This window comes from Aptenodytes patagonicus, chromosome 29 (genome assembly GCF_965638725.1).
Source record: "Aptenodytes patagonicus chromosome 29, bAptPat1.pri.cur, whole genome shotgun sequence".
NCBI lineage: Eukaryota > Metazoa > Chordata > Aves > Sphenisciformes > Spheniscidae > Aptenodytes > Aptenodytes patagonicus.
In genome coordinates this window covers 270,260-292,968 of record NC_134977.1, presented here as the reverse complement: position 1 = coordinate 292,968, position 22,709 = coordinate 270,260, and the positions used below count along the sequence as shown (strand labels likewise).

General features: G+C 57.3%; 2 protein-coding genes across 2 annotated transcripts in view; one reads left to right on the top strand and one right to left on the bottom strand.

Moving 5' to 3' along the window:
- Positions 1-22,709, bottom strand: part of LOC143171631 (scavenger receptor cysteine-rich type 1 protein M130-like) — a 201,344-nt gene that overhangs the window by 25,886 nt on the left and 152,749 nt on the right.
- LOC143171613 (scavenger receptor cysteine-rich type 1 protein M130-like) overlaps positions 8,640-22,709 on the top strand; it is a 30,970-nt gene continuing 16,900 nt past the window's right edge. Inside the window, 4 exon segments of the mRNA XM_076360667.1 lie at positions 8,640-8,790; positions 8,793-8,911; positions 8,914-9,265; positions 10,559-10,867. Of these exon segments, the coding sequence (XP_076216782.1) occupies positions 8,640-8,790; positions 8,793-8,911; positions 8,914-9,265; positions 10,559-10,867 (931 nt within the window).

Sequence of the window (22,709 nt, the reverse complement as noted above, 5' to 3'; positions counted from 1 at the left end):
CCGTCATTACTCCGGAATCGCAACTCCCGCTCCGCCGTCGACACTGAACAAGGGGAAACTCCGACAGGAGGGTAGTGGGAACATGAAGAGGAAGACTGTACTTGGAAAAGACAGTGTGAAAGACACACATTTGACCACACTTGTGTCACTGCGGGAAAGCTCCAGCAATGGGGCAAAGTCACAAAAGAAGTGACGGCATAGGAAAGTATTAAGGAATACTCATAAGTCTAGTACCAAGAGCTCAGCTGCTGTATTTGATTTTTCCATAAGTTAACCCTACAATGCATTGATAGCAAGTGGTGATATAACAGCATCCCTTTAAAGGAAAAGAAAAAAAAAAAGAGTAACAAATTCTGTGCTTGGACTATAAAGCTCTTCTGTTTCATATAAAAAAGAGCTGGAATCTATGGACAGCCAGGTTTGCTGAAGAGCTAACACTGAGGAGAGATTTGTTAGCACTGGTTTGGGAAGAATAGCTGATAAATTGTTACAACGAGGAAAGAAGAGTCCGACTCAGTGGATTCTTGCTGAATGAGGAATCAAATATTGACATAACCAACGCAGTATTGGCAAGATGGGGAAGAGGGTGATGACCTCCTTAGAAACTCTAACCCAAACTCTAACCCTAACTGGAACCCAAACCCTAACTAACTCATGCCCAGCCCTAACCCTAACCCATCTTCCTAGGCCAACAGCACCAATGTAACCACACCAGTAATATCATATCACTCCCAGATTACCATGGTAATAGCATCAGAAAAAAAACCCAAATTTGGTTATAGAGGTAGCACAACTAGGACAACTATGAGCGTTTTTGTATCACCTTGCCGGTGCCGGTTCAAGGCCTGGGAGCGTGAGGAGCTGCTCTCTGCTTCCTCATGATCTGGAGGCACCACTGTGTGCCAGCTCAAGTCAGCCTCTTGGGTCAAATGAACCACTTCTCAGTTCTTATCGGCAATATTGACTGTTTCTTTATTGACTCTTAGAGGACCTTAGTAACTGAGATACCCAGGCTGCGGATGGGCAATTCCTCATGCAGTAGCTCTTCTCACTCCTGTCTCTCCCCATATTGATAGTCTTACATGTCTCACAGAAGGAAATCACCCCACAGTGCCTGGATTTGCCCATGGTTGCTCCAGCCCACACTATTGCCCCTTCATAACCTTTCCGACTTTTGGATCGTGGTGGGAAATGGTCTTCTTGTCCTGATCCTGGCTTTGTTGGCTACCTTAAACAGACAGACTGTAGGTTGCTGGGTTTCAGAGTAAGAAAGCAAGGACTGCACGAACCTCACACAAGAGCAGGAGATGCTCTCCTCTGGAAGGGTTGTTTGTGCTATTGGCTATAAAGTTACTGTCGGCTTCCTTGGTGAGAATCAGTCATCCAATTTTTTAGGCATTGGGGCCACATCCATCTGTACAAATGTAGATATCCACAGTGGAGTGACATGACTCAGTCCTTTCCATCTCCCACGCATCTCCAACTTAAGCTTTCTCTCTCTGCCCTTTCCATATGTGAACCAGAGTACAGACAGCATAAACAATTGGCGTTTGACCTCTCAGAGCCACGTCCCTCTTTGAGCTAACATCAGGCACAGGACAAGGGTTGCGGCCCAGGGAAGGGGAGGTGTAGAGAAGCCTTCTCTGTTGCTGTAAATTAAACACAGATTGAATTTGCTTATTTTCTGCTCCCCTTCTTGCCTTTTTTTTCCCCTCCAACAAGTTCAGCAATTTTCCTTTGAGCTACCAGTCCTCTTTTCTCAATTTCTCTTCTTTCTAAAGTCATATTGTTATGATGGAAGTTGCTCAGATACTGCTAACCATGCTTGAATAGCAGCCATGCTTAACACCAACTGGCGACTCCTACATCCAGTCCTATGTCTCCAAAAGGTCACAAACGGACACTGAGCTTTTACTCCCCAACACATGGAGGAAGAGGAACTTCAGGGGTGCAGTTCCTCAGGCCTCTTTGGAGGAAGAGACCAGCCTGAAAGCACTGCACCAGGGAGATCCCATTTTACTACAGAGATGCTATGAGACAGGCCAGCTCTGAGCCAGTGTTAGACACACTTTCATAAGGGCACCAGCTGACACAGAGTAGGTACATGCCTCACATGTAGTGATGCAAATGCAAACATTTCCGTACAAAACATAATAACCATGAAGGACAGTAACAACGGCAATAATGATAATGATTTAAACAAACAAAACGAAGAAAAAAAAAAACCAGAAAACAGAAAAGGCTGGAATCCAATACTTTGGGAGTCATTTGTGGAGAAAGGTGGTAATTTTATCACTATTGAAAAATGTCCAAGGAATAATTTTCCTAATGGCATCCTTGAGCTCCTTGTTCCTCATGCTGTAGATGAGGGGGTTCACTGCTGGAGATATCGCTGTGTACAGCAATGCTACCATCAGATCCAGGGATGGGGAGGAGATGGAGGGGGGCTTCAGGTACGCAAACAAGGCAGTGCTGATAAACAGGGAAACCCCACTCACTCCGTAGCTGCCCTGGCACTACACTGGTTCTAACAGCTGCACTGGGACTCCCACCCAACCCAGTAGCTGCACTGGGACCCCACTCACTCCTGTAGCTGTGCTGGGACTCCACGGGAGCCAGTAGATGCATGGAGACCCCACTGGCTCCAGTCACTGTACTGTGACCCCACTCACTGCTGGAGCTGCACAGGTATCCCACTCACTTGAGTAGCTGCAGTGGGACCCCACTCACTCTAGTAGCTGCACTGAGACCCCACTCGCTCCAGTAGCTTCACTGGGAAGTCACTTGCTCCAGTAGCAGCACTGGGAATCACCTCCCTCTAGTAGCTGCCCTGGGACCACCACTCAACCCAGGAGCTGCACTGAAACCCCACATGCTCCAGTAGTTGTACTGAAATCCTGACTCTCTGCAGTAGCTGCACAGGGACCCCACTCACTCTAGTAGCTGCACTGAGATCACACTTGCTCCAGTAGTTGTACTGGGAACCCACTGGTGTCAAGAGCTGTACTGGAACATACTGGCTCCAGTAGCTGCACTGGGACCACCACTCAACCCAGGAGCTGCACTGGGACCCCCACATGCTCCAGCAGCTGTACTGAAACCCTGACTCTCTGCAGTAGCTGCACAGGGACCCCACTCACTCTAGTAGCGGCTCTGGGATCCCACTGGTTTATGTAGCTGCACTGGGACCCTTGCACTTGCTCCAGTAGCTGCACTGGCACCTCCACTCACTCCAGTAGCTTCACTGGGACCCCACTCGCTCCTGTAGCTGTGCTGGGACCCCTCTCCCTCTAGTAGCTGCACTGGGAACCCCCACTCAATCCAGTATCTGCACAGAGACATCACATGCTCCAGCAGTTGCTATGGGACCCCAGTTGCTTCAGTACCTGCCCAGGGACCCCACTCACTCCAGTAGCTGCACTGGGACACCCTTCACTCCAGTAGTTTCACTGGGACACCCATTTGCCTCTAGTAGCTGCACCGAGACCCCACTCACTCCCTTAGCTGACACCACAGCCCAGGGACAGCCACACCCTTGGTCGGACTCCAGTAGCTGGCACCAAATTCCCCTCACACACACACACACACAGAGGTCTCACCAGCAGCTGGCACTTCGTCCTTGCAGCACACGCACACACACAGGATAGAGTGAGATTACAGAGAGACAGTTAAGACAAGGTTTTATGAGAAGATATAAGAAGACACGACAGACTGCGGTGGTCAGGCGCAGTTCTCAGCCAGACAAGCACACTGACTGACCATGTTTGACATGCAACTGGCCTCTTTTATACCCTTTGCTGTCTAACCCCTTCTACGTTCCTCCCTCTTGCCCCTTCCCCTGCATGTCCCTCATGGCCTTGCACAGATCTATCGATTCCCCCACCCCTCTCAGACTGGGGTCCCTCTGATTCACAACGTTATCAGTTGAAAAGTCCAGCTGATCCTCTTTGAAGTGGTGCCTGTAGATCCTTGATGGCCCATCGATCACTGTGACTGGCTAGGTTCCTTCCTTGTATGGACTCCATATTTGTTTTGTCAAGGCTGTGTCTCATTGTATTTTGCTTCTGGAGTCCCTTTTTTCCCCTGAGTTTCCCAATTAACCAGGTCCCCGGTCAGATAAACTTGCTGGAATAAACCCTCTCACCCTCTCACATGCCGTCATCGGTTTGTGTGACTGACCAGCTTTGGTTGCCATCCCTGCCTCCCTTACCATTTGCCGGTCAGGTTTGTGTCCCTGTAAGTTCTTGTTTATGGCTTCCTCCTTTTCTCATTGTTTTATTATCCCTTGCTTCATTGAAACAGGTCCTTGATGAGATACCCTTAAAGGAGCAGCCATTCTCCTTCCGCACACCCGTACACAGATGAGAGTAAGACACTCTTTGGCTGGATGTCATGAACGAGAGTAAAATATTGAACATGCTAGCGCATGTGTAGACACTCACACACACACAGAGCGAGGGGTCCTTTTGTGACGGTTTCAGACGGTGACCACAGGTGGTGCTGGGACAGCTGCAGGTTCCCCAGGAGGCAAAGCTCAGACAAACTGCCCCGAGAGCTCAAACAGGGCCAGTGTTTTATGTCGGTTTAATTACCCATCTGTTTTGCGAGACAGTCACTCGCGTGGTCTGGAGACCTGAGGAAACTGGAGGCTTCCACAGCTCTGGAGGCCCAGCTCTGGCTGGGGTGTTTGTACCTCCCCACGTGCCTCCCCCGCGCGTGTTGGGATCCCTGCCCTGGCACACGCCAGGAGCACCAGCACCACTGCTACGGGAGACATGCCCCGACACGTGCCCCACCCACCAGCTTCTGGTGGAAGTCCCGCCCCCTCCCAGCAGCTGCAGGGGCCATTTGCCCTGGACGTTGCTCTCCTCTACCGGTCATGTGCTCTGCTGTGATTGGCTGGCAGGTTTACCCGGAAGTGCATCAGAAGGCCCTTCCCCTACAAACACAGGGGCCGCCATTTTGGTTTGGCCACAATTTTATGACAGGGTGCCGCCATTCCATGGCAGTGAGCTGCCATTTTGTTAAAGATCATACTGCTCTGTGATTGGCTAATGGCCATTTCTTGACACTGTCATACCTACGAGCGCTCCGGCAGCCCCGTGATTGGCTGGCAGGACTGGCCGCCTGTCCTGGTGTCCCCAGGGGCACGTCACAAAGGGCCTGTCATTACATAAAGGGCAGCTGCCATTTCTGACATCCTCATTCCCCATGTGTTTTCATCCTGCATTGTGATTGGCTGGCAGCCATTTCTAGATACTGTCATACGGATGTGTTCCCTGGTAGCCCTGTGATTGGCTGCCTGCCTCCCTTGGACCAGGAAGTGCTGAGAGATACAAATATATACATTTATATGCAATATATACATATATAGAAATATACCTATAAAAGGGAGTGTCCAATTATTTTAACAAATGTATTTATTTAAGAACAGATACGTTATTTTTATAGATAGACTTCTATATGTGTGTATATGTGTATACGTTTACATATATATGAACAAGTATAAAGCTATGGAAGTTAAATTAATATAGCCACAAAAGCATAGGTATGAAATGGATAAAACCTTCTTTAATAAGAGCTAATGGAGTGAACAATTCTAGTTTGAATGTGAATAGAAACAAAAGGAAAAGGCCAGACCTGATCGCATGTTTCAAAAAACTCCAGATGACTGAGTGAAGGGAGAAGTCAGGAGTGGGCTGGGACTTGCCCAGGTCCACCTGAGCCACACCAGCCACACCCAGTACACGGTGTTTATGTCATGTCAAAGGGCAGGGAAAGGGGTGGTGGTGGCTGATGACAATGCATTGAATACTACAGGACCTGGGCAGGATGCAAATGGTATGGAATAAGGGGTGGAGATTGTCCTGGGTCTGGCTGGGCTGGAGTACATTTGCCTGATAGCAGCCCTTACGGTGCTGTGCTTTGCGCTGGTGGCTGGTGTTGATAACGCACTGATGTTGTAGCTATTGCTGATGAGTGCTGGCATAATGTCAAGGCCTTCTCTGTTTCTCATTCTGACCCCACAGTGAGGAGGCTGGGGATGGGCGAGAGCCTGGGAGGGGACAAAGTCAGGACAGCTGACCCAAACGGACCAAAGAGATATTCCATGCCATATGGCGTCTTGTTCAGCACTAAAACTGGCAGGGGAGTTTCTCCAAAGTAGCCATTGCTTGGAGACTGGCTGGGATCTTTCTGCTGGTGTGAGTGATTGCTTCTCCATCCCGTGTTTCCTTCCTTTTTTTTATTTTTCACCATTTCTTAAAGTGTCATTATCTTGACCCATGAGTTTTTCTCTCATTTTGCCCTTCCAGTTGTCTCCCCCATCCTCCTGGGGGGGGAGTGAGCAAGCGATTGGATGAGGTCACTTGTTCCCTTGTACCTCATAGGTGAGGAGACAGCAAATAGGTGGATATGTGGTGATCAGGTCACTGGTGCCTGAGTAGCTGATAGGCAAGAGGGAGACACAGAGCTTTGGCATGTACTTGTGATGTCACTCTTGGCTGAGTAGCTGATAGGCCAGGACCAGGTATAGGTGCTTGTGAGGTCATTGGAGCCTGAGTACGTCAATGGCAAGTACATGGCAAATGGACAGATACCTACTTGTGAGGTTACTCTGGGTTGAATATGTGATAGGCCAGGAACAGGCCTATGGATTGTGTAGGCGCTTCTGAGGTCACTGGTGCCTGAGTAGATGATAGGCCAGGAGCTGGCATATTACTTGTGAATGTCTTTGTGAGGTCACAGGGGCCTGAGAAGCTGGTAGGCCAGGAGTAAGAACTTGTCTCATGTAGGTGTTTGCAACGTCATTTGTGACTGATTAGCTGATAGGCCAGGACAAGGCCTATGGGTTGTGTAGGTGCTTGTGAAGTCACTGCCGCCCTATTATCTGGTAGGTCAGGAGCAGGCCCATGGGTGTTGTAGGTTGAGTTGTGTCACTGGTGCCTGAGTAGCGGATAGGCTAGGAGCAGACCAATAGTTTGTGTGGGTGTTTGTGAGGTCATTGGTGCCTGAATACCTGAGAGGCCAGGAAGAGGCACATGGCAGGTTTAGATGCTATGACATCACCTGTGGCTGAGTGGTGCATAGGCCAGGAGTATGCACATGGCTTGTGCACGAATTTGTGATTTCACTGGTGCCTGAGTAGCTTTTAGGCAAAGATCAGGCATATGGCTTGTGTGGGTGCTTCCGATGTCATCAAAATAATATTTAGGCCCCATCCAAATACGACTTTTTGGAAGAACCATGGTCAGCAGAAGCCCATACGCAGCACACCCGCACGTGTGACAGTGTAACTCATGAGCACACAGCAGCAGAAGTAGAAGGGTGTGAGGTCATATAACGCATAGCACCCCGTGGCTGTGGGGCTCGGTGCAGAGCAGCCGTGTGCATCAGAGGAGCATCATGGGGGATGGGAGCTGCCTGGCCCGTGTCTGCAAGGCTGAAGGAGCAGCCCCTGCAGCCCTGGCTGGAGCAGTCGGGGTGGGGGTGGCTCGGGGGCACCGCAGGGATGTGCCAGGGCACGGTGCCAGGAGGAAACCACAGACTTCCTGCACGGGCGCTGCGGGGGGAGCATGGCGAGGGCTGCGAGGCCACATGGGCTGTGGTTTGTGCACCTGCAGGCTCCAGCTCCCAGTCTGCCTGTGGGGAATAACGGCCCCTTGGTGACAGGCTGAGAGTCAGGGACATGTCTGAGCCTCTGGGCTGCATGTCTGCTTCCAGGGCAGGGACATGTCCCAGCTCCAGCTCCTGCAAGGGACCCACCATGGGGCTTTGCAAGCCAGCACTCCTGGGATGGAGCTCTTGTCCAGGCCAAGGACCTTTGCCAGCTGCTGTTGCCAGCACAGCAGGGTCTGTAGGAGGGGCAGGGGCTGTTTCCTTCCCATCCTCACACAGACCTTGGTGCAGTCCCAGCCCTGTGGTTCCTGTAGCATGGGGATGGCTGGGCACTTGCCTCTTGGGCTCTTGGATGAGCCCAACGTAGGAGATGCTCAGTGCCCCTGGTCCCCACAGCGAGATGCAAGGGGTGACAGATCCATTCCCCGCCCCCCCCCCCACAGCCCTGTCCTGTGATGATTCCCCACCGCTGTGACCGTGACACCCGAAGCGGAGCCATCCCTCATATATGGTCACGAACGGCTCTGGAGAAGTTCATTGGAGGGCTGGGCTGTGTCGGAGGGGAGATAGCTCCTGATCATGTCTAAAAAGGTGCTGCTGCTTCGATTGGCTCCTCCTGCAGCTGGGTCGGCATCTGCAGAGATATATTACCCTCCCACCGCTATTGTCCCCGTGAGTCCCCCGGAGCCGTGAGAGGGAGTGGGGTGCAGCAGGGCTGTGCCAGCAGGGCAGGAGGCTCAGGATGGGCACAGAGGGACTCCAGTTCCCTCAGGTGATGTGGCTGCTCCTCTGGGTGCAGCTGTGCAGGGGTAAGTGCCGGTTCCCTTGTCCCACAGCCCAGGGCCAGTGAATACCAGCGAGGTCATTGGGATACTTCTGAGAACGGGTCTCTTTGCAGGTGCCACTGAGATGAGGGGCAGAAGGTACTCAAGTCAATTGAACTTCTGCCCTTCCCTGTGACTCTCTGGGTGGGAGAGGCAGCTGTGGGCCTGAGGGCACAGGGCTGTACAGGGGTTTCTGGGATGGTGAGGAGACGGTGCTCTGTGCAGCGCCAGCCATGGTGTGCGGGTGGGCATGGGCAGGAGGTTGTTGAGGTGGGAGGAGGTGCTGCAGGCTGTGGGGTGGTGAATGGCACAGCAGGTCTGCTGCTGGGCACCCCCAGCTCTTTGCAGCCCATGGGGAGAAAAGGGACCCCCACACTGCCCCAGGGACAGCCCAGAAGGAGGAGGGCTCCCACTCCAGTGCCTGTGACTCAGCCTGGGCAGGGGGGACCTCCAGACCTGCAGTTTGGGGCTCAGCGCCCTTCTGATGGGTCCCGTGTTGATGTTTGAAGGGGCTGCGGTGGTGAGGCTGGAGGATGGTGGCGGACGCTGTGCTGGAAGAGTGGAGGTGAAACACCAGGGCCAGTGGGGGACCGTGTGTGGTTACTCCTGGGACATGACCGATGCTGCAGTGGTTTGTAAGCAGCTGGGCTGTGGGTCTGCTGTTAAAGCTCCTCAGTATGGACACTTTGGGCCAGGATCTGGCCCCATTTGGATGGATAATGTTGGCTGTCGTGGCACCGAGTCTGCCCTGTCTGACTGTACACACAAAGGATGGGGTCAACACAACTGTGATCACGGTTTGGATGCTGGAGTGACGTGTTCAGGTAAGGGACCAGCCCATTCCTCACCTTTGTGGCTGGGATGGGGGAAGGGACCTGGCTGTGCCCTCAGGGAAACAAGGGGGTACTAGAGAAGGGCCTAGTGTGGCCGGTCACACTGCTGAGCTGGGACTTTCATTCCTGGTTTCCCCGGTCCCTGAGGAAAGTCCAGTGGGAACCTGTCCCTGCCTGACCCCTGATGTGGCTCAGCCCACCCTCAGTTGGTGCCTGGGGCTGGGAGATAAATGCCCACCCTGCCCCGCAGTCTCTGTTGGTTCCCAACTTTCTCCTTCTGTTCACGCAGGAGCTATCTGGCAGCACGGAGGACGAGGTCCCCCCATGGCAGAGGCACTGAGAGCAGCTCACGTGGCCACCCACAGCCGAAGGGAAGGGCCCAAGGTGGCCAGGGACTGTTGGGTTGTGTTCCCTGGCAGACATGAGTCCCCCCAAAGCAGAGGGGCTGCTCACAGGGGAGGAGCACTGGGCTTGGGCAGAAGAGCAGGGTGGCGTGGCCACCCTATTCTTCTTCCAGGGTCACCCCATGAGAGCCAGCTCACAGGGAAACTGCCCTGTGCAGGCAGTGCTGACCTGCTGCCCAGCCTCTCCTGTCGGCCCCAGCCGCTGTCTGCCCTGTGCCACGGGGGATTTGCTAGCACTTTCTGGCTCTCCTTGGTGCCTGTCCTTGCCTTGGGAGCTTGTGTCAGTCCAGGGCTGCTCCTCTGCCTACTCTCCTGCCTTCTGCCAGCTGTTGGCTGGGGCTGTGCATGCCTGGCCGTGTACTTCTGGCCCTGGCTGAGGACCCCTCCCCGGGTGGGTGTTGGAGCTTGGGGCTGGTGGAGACAGCAACCGCAGGTACACTCATAGAGTGTGTACCCTCTGGGAATGAGGTGCGTTTCTGGTAGCTCCCAGGGGTTCCTCAGCCTGGCACTGAGCTCGGCAGGCAGAGCAGGCTGCAGCAGCCAACAGTGCCTGGGCCAATCTCCCTGGGCTCAAGTTGCTCCAAGCGCTGCAAGTGCCTAGGGCCCGTGCCAGGCATCCCAGGGTCTCCAGGACAGCAGCAGTTTTTCTAAGCAGTATCTGTGGCTGTGGGTTTGGAAGAAAAGCCAGCCCATGAGTGCTGTGCTGATGTCTGAGGAGCGGCAGGCAGTCCCTGATGTGTTTGTGCCATCAGCACCCACTGGGAGCTGCTGGGGTGCTTGTGGGACTCTTTGCCCGTGGCCTCCTTGGAGATTAGGTGGGATGCGGTCAGGTAACGGACAGAGGGCTCTGGGAACTCTCTGGGGACTTTGATTGCTCCAGGATTTGTCCGGCTGGTTGGAGGGAACAGCCCCTGCTCAGGACGCGTGGAGATCCATGATGGAACCCAGTGGAAAACTGTCTGTGACTCAGACTTTGGTCCCAAAGCCGCTGACGTGGTCTGCAGGGAGTTCCAGTGTGGCACAGCCCTGTTCGTCCCCGGAGCAGCTCACTTTGGAGAAGGTGTCGGTCCCATGTGGGACAGAGAGCTGCAGTGTGTGGGGAATGAATCCTTCCTCGCGTTCTGCCCCAGGGGGTCCCCCAGAGACCAGCCCTGCACCCGCACGGACGCCACTGGTGTCACCTGCACACGTAAGGACTCCTGTTGGGGTGTTAAATGCCAGGGGGTGTGCTGGGGACAGGGGAGCAGGGTAGGGACTGTGCCGTGCCAGGTGTGAGGACAGCAGGGGTGATGTGGTTGTCTGCAGCCCTAAAATCATGCAGAAGGAGGAGGATGGCAGGCTCTCGTCCATTTGGCCTCTCCTCTAGCTCCTGAGGGAGCGAGAGCACAAGTCCGCCCTCTCTCATCCTTCTCTTTCCCAGAGTTCACAGGGTTCCGGCTGGTGAACGGCAGCACGGCATGTGAGGGGAGGGTGGAGGTCCATGTGCTGGGGACCTGGGGCTCTCTCTGTGCCTCCCGCTGGGATCTCTTGGATGCCCATGTTCTCTGTCGTCACCTCGACTGTGGGTTTGCTGAGTCCATTCCCAGAGGAGGGCCTTTTGGGAGAGGAACCGGCCCTGTCTGGAAAGACTCATTCCACTGTGATGGGACAGAAGCTCACCTGGGACAGTGCCCAGTGACTGCCTTGGGGGCCTCACCATGCTCCCATGAGAACAGCGCTGCTGTCATTTGCTCAGGTGAGTGCTGGGAAAACACAGGATTAACTTCATTTTCCCCTGGCATGAGAGAGAAATCCAAAGCAGGGGACCCCATTGCAGTGCCAGGCTGCATTTCTCCCTGGAGAAACCCTGGCTTCACCAGAAGGATCTGGAGGGCTTTGCCTGCTCGGACCAACTGCTCTGCTGTGGGAGAGCTGAGGACTGAACAGGAGCAGTCGTCTCTGCCCCCCGGGTCAGCAGCTCAGGCTCCGGGGCCACTACTAGGCCTGGGCTCCTTTGAACTCCCACTGTGGGATGGGCCCGGGGCAGCGCTGCGGGGATCATCGCCAACCCCCTGGCTGCAGACAGCCCTGTTCCAGCCACAGAGAGATACCCTCAGAGCCTGAACTCACCATCACAGGGGCTGCCTGGGTGCCCCCGGCAGCAGCGGCAGACCAGGGGGGTGAGCTGCAGAGCGGGGCTGGGCTTTGCCCTGCCTTCTGGTCAGCGCAAGCCCCAAACTCATCCTGTTTGCTCAGAGAGTCCCCCCTTGATCTGTTCCCTGCCAGGGACACAGGCTCCCAGTCCCCCATTCCCAGGGACGTAGATGGGCAGAGATGTGTGGGCTGTGCCTGGTGTCTCAGCAGTGCCAGTGCCAGTGCTGAGGCTGGGCAAAGCCTGTCCTGGTGCTGCCCATCCCCAGGCCACTGCTGGCCATTGCTGCCTCCTGCGGAAGCTGCCCCAACTGCATTGGCAGGGACGTGCTGTGTGTCTCTGGCCCGCCAACAGCAAAGCTGGCGTCTGGCTCAGGAAGGCTCAGGGACTGGGCAACCAGCCCCATGGAGCCCTGGCCCAGGAGCTCCCGCAGAGGGCTGGGGACAGGCAGGCAGAGCTTCAAGGCCCTGAAAGGGTGCCAGAGCCTGGAGACGTGCCGCAGGCTGCTTGCCTCCCTGGTGCCACCAAGGGCTGGGGCATGGCTGCTCTCCCCAGGCCCAGCTGGCTCCGCGTCCTTGCGGCTGGTGCTTGGAGGGAGTCGGTGCGACGGACGAGTAGAGATCTTCCAGCACGGGACATGGGGCAGGGTCCTGGATGACCACTGGGACATGCGGGAGGCCAGCGTGGTGTGCCGGCAGCTGCGGTGCGGAGAGGCAGAGACAGCTTACAACCCCCCGAAGCCTCAGAGAGGGACAGGTCCTGTGGGGCTGCGAGGGGTCAGGTGTGCAGGGCACGAGGCCAACCTGACCCTCTGCAACACCTCCCTGCCCGAGAGCATGCTGGCAGCAGGGATTGCAGAGGACGTGGGGGTCGTTTGCCGGGGTAAGTGGCACTGCACAGGCCCCCCCCAGGCTCTGGGCTGGGTGGGCACCGCCCCTAATGACAGCTGGGGTTTCTTCCCACTGCAGGGAGCCGGCAGGTCCGGCTGGTGAACGGGCCTGGGCGCTGCGCTGGGAGAGTGGAGATCTACTACCAGGGCAGCTGGGGGACCATCTGCGATGATGGCTGGGACCTGCCCGATGCCACTGTTGTTTGCCACCAGCTGGGCTGCGGAGGGGCGGTGGAGGCGGTTGGCTCTGCTCAGTTCGGGGAAGGCTCTGGGCAGATCTGGCTGGATGCCGTGAACTGCTCTGGGGCCGAAGCTGCTCTCTGGGACTGCCCAGCAGGGTCCTGGGGGCAGCATGACTGTGGGCACAAAGAGGACGCAGGAGTCGTCTGCTCAGGTCTGTGCCGGGAGCTGTGGTGGGAGCCCAGTGCCCAGGGAGGCTGGGACGAGGGGACAGGCGGCAACGACCGAGGCTGTCCCTGGCTGCCTCTGAGCCTCTGCCTGAGCCTGTCCTGGGGACACGCATGCACAAACCCCCTCAGTCCCACTAGAGGTCCCTTGTAAGCTGTACTGTCCCCAAGGGTTAGTGGGGAGGGCATGGGTGTCTGTCCGTCTGGGACTTCTCTCTGCCCCCTGGCAAAAGGGTGATTTGCTGGCCGTGCCTCTGCCTGGCTGAGGGCCTGGTGGGTGAAGAGGCTTCTCTGCTCCCATAGCCCCAGGCCCCAGTGCCTGGGGAGGCTGGGATGAGAGGAGAGATGGCTACGGCCGAGGCTGTCCCTGGCTGCCTCTCAGCCCCTGCCCAAGCCCGTCCCGGGGGTGCCAATGCATGGGTCTCCTCAGTCCCACCAGGGTTCCCCGGTGAGCTCAGCTGTCCCTGAGGGTGAGCGGGGAGGGCAGGGTTGTCTGTCCATCCGGGACTTTTCTCTGTCCATGTGTGCAAGGGGGACTTGCTGGACGTGCCTTTGCCTGGCTGAGGGCCTGGGGGGTGCAGGGGTGTCCCTGCTCCCACAGCCCCAGACCAGCATGTTCCCCTTTGGCCACTTTCCTCCCAGAGTTCGTGGACCTGAGGCTGGAGAACAGCGATGGCTGCTCCGGGCGCCTGCAGGTTTTCTATAACGGGACGTGGGGGAGCGTTTGCTCCAACTCAATGACTCCCGAAACAGTGTCGCTGGCATGCAAGGAGCTGGGCTGCGGGGATGGAGGGTTCCTGGAAACACGCCTGCCCTATGGTAGGGTGTCTGGCCCCGCCTGGCTGGATCGTGTGGAGTGTGGGGAGAGAAACAGCTCCTTCTGGCAGTGTCCCTCCACTCCCTGGGACCCACAGTCGTGCGATGACCTGCGAGATGAGACCCACATCACCTGCAATGGTAATTCTGAGCTACCCGGGCTCCAGCATCCCCCCAGCTCCTGCTCCCTGCTGGGCACAGTCAAGTACAGAGACAAGGCCCACAGGGGCTTTGACCTTACGTGCCAGACCCTGCTGCTTCTGGTGGCACAAATGGGACTTCAGCTCTCAGAGCCCCACACATTCACCAGCAGTTGCCAGCCGGGCTCCCAGCAGTGCCCGGGGGAGGCAGAGGTGTCTCCAGGCAAGGTCTCAGGAGAGACCAGCCAGCGCTCCGAGGAGCGTCCCCTCCATGGACACCCTCCTGCTTTTCTGTGAACCAGGGTCCCTTTGGGGCTGAGCAGTCAGGGTCCCCCACATTGCTGTGTGTGTCCCCTGAATGACCAGGGTTCAGCTGCTGCCATGAGCGAGGCAGCACGGGGAGGTGTGAGCAGAGCTCTGCCCCACCCTCTGCTGCATGACTCCCCTGCAGCAGCCCCTTCACGCCAGCTTTTCCTTCTGCAGGGAGACGGTCAGAAACGCCCCCAGCCCTGGGGACTGTGTGCCCAAACTCCACAAGCTGCACAGGTAGCTGCTCCTCTGCATGCCCCTCTCACCTGGCAGGGCTCTGCCTGCTGTCCCGGTGCCCTGGAAGGTCTCTGCCTTCTCCAGACAGGGAGAAGATTCGTGCCGTGGGAGGCGAGAATGGGTGCTTGGGCAGAGTGGAGGTCTGGCACCGCGGCTCCTGGGGGACGGTGTGCGACGACTCCTGGGACTTGCAGGATGCTGAGGTGGCATGCAGGCAGCTGGGCTGTGGCCCCGCAGTGTCTGCCCTGGACAAGGCTGCATTTGGGGAGGGGACAGGTCCCATCTGGCTGGAGCAGGTGGAGTGCCGGGGGACAGAGCCATCTCTGCAGGACTGCTGGGCTCAGCCTGGGGACAGCGGTGCCTGCCGGCATAAGGAGGATGCTGCCGTGAACTGCTCAGGTGAGCGGCAGGGCTGGGACTCCTCACGGGGGTATAGGCAAGGAGCCAGGGAAGGCGTTTTTCCTTGCTGGGTCCCATCATGGCTCCAGAGCTCCTGAGAGCAAGGCTGTCCCTGCAGAACATGGGAGCCTGTTCCCAAGTGGGCAGCTGCTTCTGTGGGGCTGGATGTCCTCCGTCTTCTGCCCAGCAGGGCCCTGCAGGCCCCAGGGGCATCTTCCAGCGTGCTTGTGCTATCCTACCCGTGTCCCAGAGCAGGGCCCTGGGCTCTGTTCCAGCCACCCTGAGCAGCCCTGCAGGAGGGGCAATTTGTGTGGGATGTGTCAGGGATGTCTAAAAGCACACGCATGCATTCACACACATATAAACACACACACACACACGGCATGTCAGAGAGGAGGCTCCCTGGTACCTGCACACCCACCCTCTCAGCCCAGCTCTCCTCCTCCTCTGCAGCTGCACTCAGAATGGCAGCACCAACCTCCTGAGCAGGTAACCTGTCCTCCCTGCCAGCACTGGGTCTTCTTGAGGCCAGGCTGTGACCCGCAGCTGGAGGGAAGGGCCTTCTTGTCGGGGTGTGAAGCTCCCGAGAGGAGGCACCGGGGTAGCGGTGGAGGGGGTTGGATAGGGCTGTCATTTACTCAGTAGGGTGGGAGCTTCCCCATCACTCACCCCCTGGGGCCCCTTACCCCCGGTGTAATGGGGGTCAGGACTGGGGTGTCCTGGCCCCACACCTCTCCCAGGTCTGGTGCTGCCCTTTCTGTGTTCCTGCCCATGCAGATCCCACTCGGGGCCGTCCGACCAGCAGTGAAAAGGTCTCACTGCCCGTCATCATCTGCATCATCCTGGGAGCCCTTCTCTGCCTGCTCCTGGCCCTCCTGGCCGGGCAAGTGCGAAGCGCCAGGGCTGGGCGCAGAGGTGGGTCTGTCCCCCATGGTCCCAGGGGAAGATGCCTCCTGGCAAGGCCAGGGGTGCTGTGGGGTGTCAGTGAGTGGTACAGGCAGAGCTGGGGGGACAAGAGTGTGTGCTGCCTGCATTCCCATGTGCTGCCCCATTGATTGCCTGACCATGGGCCACCAGCAGCAAGGGATAGAGAGAGTCAGGACACAGGGAGGATTTAGGGATGAGGCAAGGAAACAAATGGCTGAGCTGGGCTGGGACAGATGGGAGCAGAGGGGAAACAGCTGAGGACCTGCCACTGGCAGCACTCTGGGCAGTGCTGGAGTGGGCTCTGGGTCAGGGGAGATGCCAGGAAGAACGTGGGGCAGCAGGGTCCATACTCGTGGTTTCAGACCCCCAGGCTGTTCCTCTGCCCAACCCTGACCTCCCCATGGCAGGGCATGTGCCATGCTCTGGATCCATGGGGCAGAGAGGGGGAAGCTCCAGGGGGAGAGGAAAAGCGGGAGCTGCTCCAAGCTCAGCACCAGGGACCTGACCCAGGGGCCGGAGGGGCAGAAGGTCTGTCTCTGAAGGGACGGTGCAAGGGTGTCACTGCCCCAGATCATCTCCATGGAGACATTGCCCTCACTGAGGAAGTGGCAGCGGTGACCGAACAGCGCAGCGGGTCTGTGTTGTGGGGACAGCCCTGGGCTGGCCCAGGGGAACAGGGCTGGGGGAACAGAGCAGGATTCTGTCCCCTCTTTGCCTGTCCCTGAGCCAGCCCTGCCTCTATCCGCAGGCTCCGAGCGCGCTTGGGAGCCCTTCCCTGAGGCCGTGTATGAGGAGATCGGTTACAGCCCAGCGTGGGAGAAGCAGGCAAGGATCAGCCAGTCAGGTGGGTGTGGCTCCCTCATGGAGGGGCACATGTGCAGAACTCTTTCCCCTGGCCCTCACCCGGGGCTGACCCACTGCAACCCCCTGGCCCATGGAGTTGGGGTCTGTGGGTTCTGTGGGGAGAGCAGCCAGGTCCTGGGCCTGGGAGAGAAGCTTCCTCCCCACCAGCTCTGCCCATCCCAGCCGGGGACAGCCCCTCTCTGCCTGTCCCTGCACCCCTATGTGACACCTGAGGGGTGAGGGAAGGGGCTGTCCCCAGGCATCTCTGGGAGGCCCTTTGAGACAGGGTTGATCCCAGGGGAGCAGGGCGAGTCCTGAGCCCTCCTCCCCACTCAGCCCTGGCTCCGTGGGTCCCCCGTCCCCAGCAGCACTGACCACAAGCCAGGGGAGCAGAGCGCACTCCCATAACACCCACTGTGCCTCTCTCCAGGCTCCGATTCAGAGGGGTCCTTGACCAAGCTGCAGCCCTACCCCAGGGACAGCGAGGAGGAGGATGGTCCACGTTCAGCACCAGGTAACAGGGGCAGGAAGGGGTTGATGTCCTGTCCCTGCAGACATGTGATGGACAGCGGTGTCACTGAGTGTCACCGTCAGAGCTGGGGAGCACACTGGGTGTCTCCTGTGGTGCTGCCAACACCAGTGTCTGAGCCCCATGTCCCTGCGCATCCTCCCATCCTCTGCTCTGCGGGATGTATCTTCTCACTCTCACCAGCTCCCCTCTCCTTTCAGACGTCCCTGTCCTGCTCGGAGGAGACCCAGCAGATGGCTATGATGATGCCAGGGAGGTTTCTGACCCTGGGGAGGATCCTTCCCCTGGGCAGGGAGACTGGGAAATGCCCAGGGCGCCAGAGGAGGGAGCAGGGCCCAGGGATGCTCCCGGAGGTGAGAGGGAAAGATAGCGCTACCGGTTCCTGGGGTGCCATCCCTGGTGCTGGATGAATCGCTGCTGTACTGAGAGCCCAGCCTCCTGGGATGGGGGAACCTGCCCTGGGAATTTTTCCTTGGGGGGACCAGGGGGTGGGAGAGAGACCTGAACATCTCAGGACTAGTGAGGAGATGGGAGTCAGGAGATCTACAGAGCAGGAGAGGCACCCCATGGGGCAAACGTGCAATGGCCTGCCTTGCTGCTTGCAGGGGCAAACCTGCGCTCCCAGAGAAGTGCTGGGGCCCCTGGAGCTGAGGGAGATGCCTGGTCCCTGTCCCCAGAGAGCATGGGCTATGACGATGCTGAAGAGGTGTCTCTGGCGCATCGCCCTGAGGACACAAAGGTTGCGATACCAGCGGACAGTGCACAACAGTCCCTGATGCCCAGAGCAGGAGAGCCCATCCCTGCCGTGCAGCTGGGTGCAGCCGGGAGGGAGGAGAGGACTGTGCAGCTGGGAGAGCCGTGAGCACCAGGGAACTGTTTCCCTTTTCCCACGGGCAGCAGAAACAGCTGGGCATGTCCTCTATTTGTATTATGCTGTTTTTACGCTGTGCCTCCATATTTGTTCTTAATAAAAGTCTTTGGGGGTTTGAGCCAGAGCTGGTGCTTGCCTGCCCAGGTGTCGGGGTGTCTCCCTGAGGCTGATCTGGGGGGGAGCAGAGCACAAAGACATGGTGGAGGGGAATGGGCACATCTCGGGACAGCAGGCTCAGGGTCAGGCTGTGGGGCTGCGAGAGCCCATGGTTCCAGGGGAATATTCCTGCTGATATTTCCATCCTGCCAGCAAAAGTTTCCAACAAAAATGGCTCTCTGCAAGGTCCCGTGATGCACCCCAGCAGGAACGCCCATCTCCTCACCTCAGTGTTCCCCAGTTGCTCTTTCCCCCAGGCCCTGCCTGGGCCATGCTGGTCCAACAGCGTAGAGGCCACAATAGAGCTGTGTTGGGGTTGGCCCCACAGAAGTGAGCCCTAAGGTGGCCGTGGTGCCTTGAACACCCCAGCCAGCCACAGGGGGGATCACGGCCCACGGCTCATCTCCCACAGCGGTTAGGAGGCAGCTGTCCTCCCCACTGCCTCGGCACAGGGTACAGAGCCACTTGCTAGGGAACACGGGCCTGGGATTGCCCCTTCAATGACTCTGCCAGGACTCCAGTCTCCATGGGCTGTTCCTGCTGCCTTGGGGGTCCTTGCAGACCCCGAGCACTTCTGTCAGCCCCAGAGCTGCCTTCCTTCCTGGGCAGGGGCATTAAGGCCCCATGGCAGCCCTGGGAACCCCTCCTCCTGCTGCGCTCCTACCTCCACCCCTGCCCTCCTGCTGCCTCGCCAGGGGTGTCAGTGTCGGTTTGTGTCGGGGCAGTACCTGTGTGCAGGGGGGATGGGAGTGGGGGGGGTTGGTGGGGGCACCTTTCCCTCAGCGTTGTGGGAGGCAGATGAGGGAGAGGCCAGGGGGAGGGAGAAGGGATCCCTGTGAGACGTGGACTGGAACCCACAGCTGCCATCCAGCCCCTGGCCTGGAGAAGGGCCTGCCTGGGAGGGTGCTAACGTGGGCACATTTCCATGGCAGAGGGTATTTTGTGTCCCTCCCCTAATGCAGGCACTGCTGGGAGTTGAGCCAGGGTCCCTCTCCCTCGGCTGGGGCGTTCACCTGTCCCAGCTCCCACGGGCAGAGAAACCTTTCACACAGGAGCTGTGTGGGGAGAAGGGTTTGACACTTGGGCAGGAACCTGGAGCCTAAACTGCCCTCCCTGCTCCTGCTGTTGGGTCTCCACAGCCCTCCAGCTCTTCCCTGATGGGCTTCTCTGCTGCAGGCTGGAAGGTGCGTTGGGTGTCCACAGCAGGGCTCCCCACGAGGAGCAGCCGCAGGTCACTGCAAAGAGCAGGATCTGGCCCTAGAGCAGAAGAGGGGAGGAGGCAGCCGTCACCAACAGCCTCTGCCATGACAGCGTTGGCCCATTCCCTGCTGGGAGCTCCTCCACCCCTGGGGTGACCCTGTGGGGGTCTGGGGGGAGCCCAGTCTCACACACTCCTTTGCCCTGGTCTCTAGAGGTTTCCTGCTGGCAGCCCCTGGCCCCAGAGCCAGCCCCTCCCTCCCCAGCTCTGGGCCCACCTCTCCCTGTGGACATGCAGGGCTGGAGCCTGCCCCGGTGGGAGTTTCCCAGGGGATGGAGGCTGTGTTTGCAGTGCCCATGTGCGTCACCCATCACCTTGGGGGTCTCACCCTAGGAAGGCTACTCTCTCCCATGGCCTTTCCCAGCGTGGGGCAGCAGTGCAGAGGGTTGGGGTCTCGCCGTCAGGCCCCTCATGTAGGTCCTCAGGAGCTGCAGGAGCCTGCACAGATCTGGGGCACAGATGATCCCGCACTGCTGCAGAGAATGAACCCAGCCTGCAGGGCCAGACTGGTCAGGCCCCAAATGCCTTGAAATGGGCTCTTCCTGCTCAGGTGTGCTGCCCCCTCACCCACACCCAGGGCCTGGCTCTCATTTCCCTGAGGAGGAGGAGGAGGCAAACCTCTGCCAGGTGCCAGAGTAAGGGAGAAATACTACACCTGCGGGAGGGCAGTGCTGGTGGGGAGGTGGCATGGGACAGACACTGGGCTTTTCTCCCCTGTCCCTGCCTGGGGTGGCTTGAATCTGCAGGTCAGTGTCCATACTGGCACCCACCGTCCTGTGTTCAGAAGATATCCCCACAACCCCCCTTCTTCTTTGCTTCACTTTTATACCTTATTTCTCTGAATCTGGGCTCACTGTTCCCAGGGGCTGGGCACCCTGCAGTGAAACATTGGGTCTCACACCCCGTTTTGGTTGCAGAGGTTTTTGTCAGAGGAGCAGCCAAGGCACCATCTCCTTGCCCTCCCCACCTCTGCACAGCTGTGGACAGGCCTGTGCTTCCCTGTTCCCACTGACATGGGGTGGACAGAGCCACCAACCCCCCCAGGAACAAGAGGTGGGTGCCGGCCCCACCAGTTCCACCTCTGCAGAGCTGTGCCTGACCTCAGCAGCTCCGGGTTCCCTGAGCTGCGGCTCTGCTCAAGCCAGTGGTGATGGCAGAGGGAAAAGGACCGGGAGACAGGGTCAGGGTAAGGAATGTCGCTCCTCCAGCTCGGACATCCCTACCCGTTGGCATAGACAGGTACTTCCCGCGTGGTATGGGATCTCCACCTGGAGACAGGACAATCTCACAGCCTTACCCCTGGAGAGCCACCAGGGCAGTGTGGCCCTGGTCCCAAAGGACACCTGGGCTGGACCAGCACCCTCACACCACCTCTCTCAGCGCAGCCAGGAAGGATTGCCAGCACCCAGTCTGCTGCTGATGTCTATCCCCTCCCTGAGGGCCACCCCTTGCCTCCAAGCAGGGCCCCTGGTTGGTGTGTGGGGTGGATCTGTGGTGCAGGGTAGTGACCTGAGCTCAGGTCCAGCACAGCTGCCTGCCTCTCCTCCAGGAGGGGGCTCAGCAGAGGTAGTGCACACAGCCCTCCTCACTCCTCAGCCAGGCCCTGGGAGGTCAGGGCAGGCCCACAGCACCTGGAGAGGAGCAGTGCCCCAGCTCCAGCACTCACCCATTTGAGGCCGGGGAGTAAGAGCAAAAGCAGCCCTGGAGGTGGAAGCCAGGACCTCCCACATGCAAAGCGGGTCCTCTTCCACTGACCTACACCCCTTTGGCACCTGCCAGCAGCAGGAACACTCTCCTCCCATGACGTGTCTATGAGAAGCACAGCCCTGTTGTCCCCTGTGTGCCTAGGTGTCCTGGTTTTGGCAGGGATAGAGTTAATTTCCTTCCTAGTAGCTGGTACAGTGCTGTGCTTTGGATTTAGGATGAGAACAATGTTGATAACACACCGATGTTTTAGTTGTTGCTGAGCAGTGCTTACACTAGTCAAGGACTTTTCAGCTTCCCATGCTCTGCGGACTGAGAAGGCTGGAGGTGCACAAGAAGCTGGGAGGGGGCACAGCCAGGACAGCTGACCCAAACTGGCCAAGGGGCTATTCCATACCATATGACGTCATGCTCAGTATATAAACTGGGGGAAAGCTGGCCAGGGGGGCTGCTGCTCGGGGACTGGCTGGGCATCGGTCGGCGGGTGGTGAGCAATTGCGCTGTGCATCACTTGCTGTGTATATTATTATTATTATTATTATTATTATTATTATTATTATTATTATTATTGTTATTATTATATTGTTATTATTTTATTTCAATTATTAAACTGTTTTTATCTCAACCCACCAGTTTTCTCACTTCTACTCTTCCAATTCTCTCCCCCATCCCACTGCGGGGGGGGGGGCGGGGGAGTGAGCGAGCAGCTGTGTGGTGCTCAGTGCCGACTGAGGTTGAACCACGCAGTCCTTTTTGGCGCCCAACGTGGGGCTCGAAGGGTTTGAGATAATAACAGATTAACTGGAGCGCATTAAGGAATTTATATCTGTTAACAGTTGCGGGTCACAATGTTGGTTCATCTGTTCTCGATATTGGTTTGTCTAATCTGCATCATGCTCTTTTTTTTGCTGTACGTGTTAGAGATTGGTGTTGGGTTTTGCAGTTTGCTGTGGTCTGTGGTGATTAGTGATGTTTTGCCTGGGAGGTTTGTTATTAAAACACTGACCTTGAGCAATATTGACTGTTTCTTTATTGACTCTTAGAGGACCTTAGTAACTGAGATACCCAGGCTGCGGATGGGCAATTCCTCATGCAGTAGCTCTTCTCACTCCTGTCTCTCCCCATATTGATAGTCTTACATGTCTCACAGAAGGAAATCACCCCACAGTGCCTGGATTTGCCCATGGTTGCTCCAGCCCACACTATTGCCCCTTCATAACCTTTCCGACTTTTGGATCGTGGTGGGAAATGGTCTTCTTGTCCTGATCCTGGCTTTGTTGGCTACCTTAAACAGACAGACTGTAGGTTGCTGGGTTTCAGAGCAAGAAAGCAAGGACTGCACGAACCTCACACAAGAGCAGGAGATGCTCTCCTCTGGAAGGGTTGTTTGTGCTATTGGCTATAAAGTTACTGTC